The 8,373-nt window shown below is 40.9% G+C and overlaps 1 protein-coding gene across 1 annotated transcript in view; it reads right to left on the bottom strand.

Annotated features, from left to right (window-relative positions):
- Positions 1–5,457: 5,457 nt before the first annotated feature.
- Positions 5,458–8,373, bottom strand: part of AGGF1 (angiogenic factor with G-patch and FHA domains 1) — a 55,325-nt gene continuing 52,409 nt past the window's right edge. The window contains exon 14 of the mRNA XM_055435802.2: positions 5,458–8,302. Coding sequence (XP_055291777.2) covers positions 8,102–8,302 — 201 coding nt within the window. The 3' untranslated portion in view covers positions 5,458–8,101. The remainder of the gene's footprint in view (positions 8,303–8,373) is intronic.

Here is an 8,373-nt window from a genome sequence, read left to right as displayed (position 1 = left end):
TCAATCCATGGGTCCCAGCCAGATGTGGAACCAAACGGCTGCACCTCCTTCTGTGACTCTCTTCTGACCCAGCTCTTCACCACTGCCTGGCCTCTGTATTGTGGCCTGGGTGTCTGCTGACACTTGGGTCCATGCCCACGAGCTCTGGTGCTGAGAGGAAGCAAGGCTGGCCATCATGAGTTTCCTATGGCTGCTGTAACAGATTACCACAAACTCGGTAGCTAAAAACAACACAAAGGTATTAACGTACAGTTCTGCAGGTCAGAAGTCTTAAAATGCATCTCAAAGTGTTGGCAGGGCTGTGTTCTAGAGGCTCCAGGAGAGAATCTTGTTTTTTTTTTCCTTTTTCCGGTTTCTGGAGGCTGCCCGCATTCTGGCTTCTTCAAGGCCAGCAAGGACCAGTCTTTCTCACAACCCATCACTCTGCCTCCCTTGTCCACATTTTAAAGGACTGTTTACTGAACTTAAGTTCAGTTGGTCAGCAACCAAATTCTATCTGCACACTGTATTTTCCCCTGCCAGGTAATACTGTGGTTCCAGGGGTTAGGATTATGGACACTTGGGAAGATGGGGAAGTGGCAGGCATTATCTACCTACCATAGCATGTGTGTGTGTGTTTATAAATTTGTACACTGACTGAAAGGGGGTGTGTGTTTACATGTCACCTTGGCAACCACTTCAATCTCTCTGAAATCCGATTTCTTCATCAGTAAAATGGGGATAAGACATACCTTAGAGTTGCTAATATGATTACTATTTAGGCAAATTCTGACGTACTTTAAGCTCAGTAACAATGACTTATTTTTTTTCCTTTTTTCTCTTACTTATCTGAAAGAGAGCTCAAAACCAGTCCAAAGGACTTTAGAAAGAGCAAGTTCCCCTGGGATGACTCCCGAGAGGAGAGGAACATAAGCCACAAGGGTCTGCCCAATCATTCTCCCTGATGATGGGACTACTCTTCTATCAAAACATAGATGTCACACCTGATTTGCCAAAGAAGCTAATCCAGTCAAACTCAACATGACTTGTGACTACCAAGTCGTCTGACCAATCTTACAAGTCAATCTATCAAAGCCAATCCATCTATGCGCTTCTGCCTTCAAAGTTATCACCTTTGAAGATTATATTCTTCATTCCACAAATGCTTCCATGCTTAAAACACTTCTGGAACTCTTTTTTCAGAGTAGCCCCTGGAGTTTCTGAAGTGTTCTAAAGTTACCAAATATTCATCTTTCCAGGAAAAGTTGATTTTTGAAAAGAGCTGCCAGTTACTCAGAGCCCAGTCTGATGAATATAACCAGATTAACATTTCTGGTTAATAGGGTGTGATTATAATAAAGTAGCGATAATTCTGCATGTGTGTGTGTGTGTGTGGTTCATAAATTGGCCTTGAAGGTGTTGTACATTAAGGTTAAGTAAAGGGAGCATAATCGTAGTGGCGATTAAAGCCCATTTAAGTGGGTTTATGATATGAATGAATTCAGATAGCACTGGGAGTCATTACATATTTAAACAGTATTAAATGTTTCTCTTTATGAAAATCTTAATTATGACATTCTCTGAAATCTGATTTCATAGTATTAAAATGAAGGCTTTAAGGAAAAGCATTAAATGCTAATGAGAGCTTTATTATTTCAGTATATATTCTCCTGGGCCTTTGGTCAAAGTAAGTAATGATCAGATGAATGAGTTGGCAACCTTCCTGGCCTCTGAAGTCTACTAGTAATTGGAAGCTAAGTAACACACTGTCACATATTTAATAATATTCCACCAACTTTTCCCTGTCTTGCTTTCTGGGCAGTGAAACACCAAGGCATAGCGTCCCTTGGACTACAAGGAGATCCAACCAGTCCATTCTAAAGATCAATCCTGGGTGTTCATTGGAAGGACTGATGCTAAAGCTGAAGCTCCAGTACTTTGGCCACCTCACGCGACGAGCTGACTCACTGGAAAAGACTCTGATGCTGGGAGGGATTGGGGGCGGGAGGAGAAGGGGACGACAGAGAATGAGATGGATGGATGACATCACCGACTCTGTGGACATGAGTTTGAGTGAACTCCGGGAGTTGGTGATGGACAGGGAGGCCTGGTGTGCTGTGGTTCATGGGGTCGCGGAGAGTCGGACACGACTGAGCGACTGAACTGAACTGAACTGAAGGAAAGCTGGCTTTCTGTTGGGAGAATTTCTGAAAGTCACCCTTACTCAGCACACTCAAGATTCTGTTTGTGTCCATCACATTAGCTTCCCCAAGTGTGTCTGCTCCTCATCCTCCAGGGACTTTTCTTTGGTACTTCAGTGCTCTCTCTATTGTTCTTAGGACCACAAAACCCAAATGTCTGATGACGCAGAAGTCCTAATATTTTCAGGCAGTGAAAGAAGATGCATAATCAAGAGAGGGGCTTGCAGCCTCTAAGGTTCGACTGTTGTCTACATATCCAAAACCCTTAAAAACATGACTGAAATATTTTGAAGGCAGAGTTTATAAGATTCCTCTAAGAATGTCTGATGTAGGGACAAATCTGAAAGGACTGTTTATATCCCAGGTGGAGCAGTGGTAAAGAACCCGCCTGTCAATGCAGGAGACACAAGAGCAAGTTGCATCCCTGGGTCAGGAAGATCCCCTAGAGTAGGAAATGGTAACCGCTCCTCTGTCGCTGGCATGAGGACTGAACTCAGCGGTTTAGCATCCCACTCTGTTCCCACCTCTCTCTCTCTCACACTCACACACCTGCAGTTCCTAAGACAATGCCACAGGGTCTGTCAAACAGCTTGAAAACCAAGTTTAGATCAGTGTTCTTCTAACTGTAGGGCTCAGCCCATTAGTGGATTATAAAATCAATGCCGTGGTTGGAATCAGTAATTTGGAAAACAAAAATAAAAGTGCATTACATGAACTAATGGCTAAATGAAAGTGACTCAGTCGTGTCCAGCTCTTTGCGACCCCATGGACTATACAGTCCATGGAATTCTCTAGGCCAAAATACTGGAGTGGGTAGCCTTTCCCTTCTCCAGGGGATTTTCCCAACCCAGGGATTGAACCCAGGTTTCCTGCATAGGAGGATTCTTTATCAGCTGAGCCACAAGGGAAGCCCAAGAATACTGAAGTGGGTAGCCTATCTCTTCTCCAAAGAATCTTCCCCACCCAGGAATTGAACCAGAGTCTCCTGCATTGCAGATTCTTTACCAACCGAGCTATCAGGAAAACCCTAGTATTGGTATATATAAAACCTATTATATACGCGCACACACAGACCCTCATGTCGTGAGCTGTGACGTAAACTGTATTTCTTAACACAGATCATGGTCAAAATGGCTTGAAAGCTTTTGCTTTACCTTCTCTTGTAGCCTCGATTTCTTTCTTTTCCTCAGTCACATAAACCTCCATTGATAGCAAACCAGTTGTGGTTCCTCAAACCCAACCTGCTCTTCCTCTTCTGTGTGTCCATGGTGAATGATGCTAGGCGCCTCTTCTGTGTGTGTAAGTGTATGGTGCAAGGCACTAGGAATGAGTTGTGAGGAAAACCAAAATCTTGCTCACATGGACAGACAAATATCATATGAATCACACTAATACTTAGCTGTGAACCCAAGTAGTCTAAATGAAACACACCTGGATTTTCAAGAACATGAACCAAAGGCAATTAATCTCAGGAGACAAGGGAGCCATCCCTGTAGAAGAATCCATTAGTGGAGAGCTAAAGAACATGTCAAAGTTAACTAGGTAAACAGGCAGAGGAAAAGCATTCCAGATAGAACAACACATAGGCAGCCCTGGGATGAGAGAGGACATGGCATGTTTGAGGAACTGAAAAAAAGCCCAGAGAAGGAGTGGGAGGGCAGTACAACACAGGACTGGAAAGGCTGGCAGTGGCCAGACCAGCTGGGGACTTAGGGGCTAGGGTTTTGTTTTCTGTCCTCAGAGTAATGGAAAGCCATGCAAGGATTTAAGCAGGAGATGATGAATAGAGTTGTGAAGACACTATGTTCTGCAGAGTGGAAGACGGACTAGAGGGAAGGAGTGACTGCAGGGAGACAAGTTAGGAGGCTAGGAGAATAATCCAGGTGGATAGTGACAGTGAAGTGACTCAATATATTAAAGTCAAGGGGAAGAGGAAAAGGGTGGGGTAGTGAAACGGAGATTGACTGCTAGGTTCTGACTTGCATAACTGGGTAGATGCTGCTGCTTGCCGAGAGTAAACTGAAAATGATCAGGTTTGGAGAAGACTCCGGGTTTCATCTTGAATAGGCTGCTTGGATACATATCTTGGCTAAGACAATCTGGAAGCCATGGGAGTACAGGTGGTAAATGAAATCTGGTGTATGAGCATAAGGAAAACACCTGGGCTTGCGCCCTAAAGACCTCTCCACTTCCTGGTGTTATATTCCTACTTACTATAATATCTCTGAGTACACAGAGTTAACAATACAGGTTTTATCTGTGTTAAAGTTCAAATATAGAAATAATAAAAAGCGAAAATCTGCTCACTCTATGGTTAATTAATAATTTGATATAACCCTTATATATATTTTTAAGTGGGATTATGCTTTACATACTTTTCTAAAATCAGCAATGTAGTAAGAATATTCTTCTCCATCATCATATAGACAGTTCTATCTTACCTGAATGGCTACAGTATTACACAGTGGCCCTGCATTACGATTTAACCAAGCCCCCAGTCACCACTGATGGACAGTTGGGTTATCTCCAGTTACTGCCCATTCAGAAGTCACTGACCTTCTGCCTTGCTCACTGAAGCCTGATTTTGTTCGAACAGCAACATGTTCCACCTTGTGACAGCTCATGACTGGCTTAAGGCAACAGAGACCATCCTGTTGCCCACCTATTCAACTTCCCTTGCAGCCATGGGCAGTCATGATACCAGGTTCTGGCTAACAACCCCAAGGAGAAGTCTGTTATGAGAGTTTCTGAGTAAGCTTTCCTGATAAAGGAGAAATAACAGGAATACTGCTCTTTCCCCTGTTTTGGACTTGAACGTGATGACTGGAGTTTCAAAAGTCATTTTGCAATTACAAGCACATAAGCCAGAACTAAGAATAGTAAAGCAGAAAGACAAAGAGAAAAAGCCTGGGCCCTGATACACACACACACAGGTAAACACTGACGCATTTTAAAGAATGCAAATGTATTTCCACTTTAAAGCCTGAAAAAAGTAAAATGAAATGTTTTAAAGATTCAAGGCAGAGACATAAGTGATGCCCTACACAAATAAGAAGCATACTTAGAACACAATGGGGAAGACACCTTCAACAGTCCCTGATAACCTTCAGGTGCTGGAGCCAGAAAGGCTTTTCTGGCTCCCTGCCCAGCACAGCCCTCTGCCCTGCGACGCAACAGGACAGCCTCTGTGCACAACCTCTGACACCTCTTCTCCTCGGTGGAAATTTATGTCTTCTTTTGGCTGCTCTTTGAAAATGTGCCAAATTAAGAAATAATCTTTTACATGAAACGCTGGGAGGTATTTTAATTGGGTGAACCATAACTTCATAAGTTCACAACTAGAATAAATTAAACAGAAGTAAAAACCTTTAAAAACAGAAGAAAAATAAAACCCCTCCCTTTCTGAGAAAAAGTGCTTCTTCGCCATTTAATTTAGAAGACAATTTCTGTTATTTTACTATAATGGTGATGGTATCTTCTGTTCTCAATTTTGCCAACTTCTCATGTTCTGGCAAAATGTTAGATTTCTCAAAATTCAGCAACTCGCAATTTCACTTTAAACGATCACTTAAAGGCTATTAAATTACTAAATTTATACTGTGTAAATAAACTATAATTTAAAATATTAGACACAAAACAATTTTATGTATAATTGAAATTGTACATAATCCACATTTATGCTTCTAAACAAACAGAAGCTCACATTTGTACTACTTTCATAGTTTACAAAGTGCTTTTATATACATTTTCTCATTTTACATTTGAGACAAACATGAGTTAAATATTATTCTCATTTCACAAGTAGAAATAGAACCAGATATTATTCAGTGCTTTAACCAGTATGCAGTATAGCCCTGAGACTTTAGATCTGCAAAGGGTTTTAATAATGCAAATATCACATATATATCAATTTTTTTATCACCATTTTCAAGTTTCCATTTTCTTAACAAAGGAAAACAATGAAAAAGTTTCCCACAATCTAATAATAAAAGTGGGAAATATCATATATACAACTGTATACTAACCCAGTGAGTGAGATCTATCAGAAGCAAGTTTACTCTGAAGGTCCTATATTGTTACCTGTATACAGGGCACCAGTATCAGAACCATGTTTACACGAGTAATTTTTCTACTTTAGAGAAAATAATCCAGGACATTCCTATTGCTTCCAAGTCTTATGTGTGTGTATGTGTTAGGGTATGAAAGTGGCCAGGTGTGTGGTTTGTGTGTATGTTAGGGTATGTAAGCGGCCAGGAAGGGGTGTGTGTGTGTTAGGGTATGTAAGTGGCCAGGAAGGATACAGAAAAATACTTAATCCAAATTTGGAGTTATAGGACCTCTGATTTTCCCATCTGCAGTGACTTGACAAATTTGGTCATATGTCTCATCTATAGTAACACATTTTCTTTCCACACCCCTCCTTCTTCTCAAGTACCCTCTACCATTAAGACTAGAAATTCCAATAGGTAGCTTTTCTTTCTGAATTATCTTCCCTATTGCATACTTTTTCCCCCAGAATTCTCCTTTCCTATTTCTGTATCTTGAAGACATTATAGTAGATGACAGAGCTATAGTTTATATTCACTGTGATAAAAGATCAGTTTCAGCATTGATTTCCCAGCAAAAAGCTGAGAGAAAAGTCGACCACAAAGGGAAAAAACAGCAATAACTGGCAGAGCAGTGACACCTGCACTCAGACAGCTGCACTGCAGCCTCCCCAAATCTGAGCTAATCTCATCTCATCACTGTGCTGTCAATTTTCAGAGGAAAATTCTGGCTGGTTTCATTATTGTGCTGTCAATTTACAGAGGGATATTCTGCCTGGTCTTGAGTTCAAAGCAAACCAGAATGTTTAACTTATTGGTTCAATGAATTACTTTTTTGATATTATAATGTTTTTATTGCATCTGAAGATAATTTCAATAAACATCTTGAGTTTGGAACCTTGACTAGGTAAGGAAGCAAGGTGAAGTCGCTCAGTTGTGTCCAACACTTTGTGACGCCATGGACTGTAGCCTACCAGGCTCTTCCATCCATGGGATTTTCCAGGCAAGAGTACTGGAGTGGGTTGCCATTTCCTTCTCCAGAGGATCTTCTCGACCCAGGGATCGAACCCAGGTCTCCCACACTGTAGGCAGACACTTTACCGTCTGAGCCACCAGGGAAGTCTCTAATCCTTTTGCAGTAGAAATCAAATTTTTCTGGCAGGACTCCATTGCCAGCAATGGGATTTATCAAAACTAAAAATGCCAGCACACTGAATACTGCAATACTGTACTCAATTTTTCATATGTTAGCTATGAAACAAACCAAATGTAAATGTTTAACATATAATACAAATCCACAGATTCTTCACAGAAGAAAACAATGGAAGACTGATTTCCTACATGTCACCTGTTCATTAGTTCTTCAATAATATGTCTTGAGTTATTTCAAATATAATGTATACGCCACTACCTATGTTTTTCAACATTTTCTATCTAGGTCCTAAAGGGTATAAACAAGGATGCATACAGTCAGGTTGTTTTTATAAACTTTTGATGTTTCTTCTGTTATGCATCTTACAATAATGACTATAAGGAGACAAAGACAAATGTACATTTAAGTTAGTGGTTACATGAATTTTGCTTATAAGGGTCTTGCAAATGACAAATAAAACAACGAAGTTTGATAAGCCCATCCATGCCCCGTGAACTTTAGTCCACTCACAGCATAACTTGATTCAGTCACTATTTATTAGTTTTTAAAAATGTTTTTTAAAAGCTCTGCAAACCACACTTTATTACAAATTTTTGAATCATGAGGGGGTAAACTGACACAGTTCCCTCATGTCACTGACTCTTTTTGAGGCGAAATTTCTGCAATTATACAAGAGTTTCCAAACTCTATAAAAAAGGTTAATTGTGTTCTACGACTGGCCTTCACTCTACAGTCCCTTTGACCCAAGGCACGGTCCCTGGGGCATCTTTTTGAGATTTAGTTTCCGGGAAATTCTCAGCAAACCTCTCTCGTGCTTTCTCCCAGTTCTTTTTGCTCTTGTTTTGGAGAAGGTGAACATCTTCAATTGAAGATGGCTTGCCTGTCCCCAAGCCTGCATGTGTTCGCCGAAGCTGAAGCTGGATCTGTTACCAAAGTTGAGAAGAGAGCTTACTGGAACACCTAAACACACTGAAAGCTGCTCTATCCAATTTGA

This window comes from Moschus berezovskii, chromosome 9 (genome assembly GCF_049115385.1).
Source record: "Moschus berezovskii isolate FMDL1 chromosome 9, NW_MosBer_1.0, whole genome shotgun sequence".
NCBI classification, from domain to species: domain Eukaryota; kingdom Metazoa; phylum Chordata; class Mammalia; order Artiodactyla; family Moschidae; genus Moschus; species Moschus berezovskii.
Note: the sequence above shows the minus strand (reverse complement) of the source record. Positions and strands in the feature narration are given on the sequence as shown.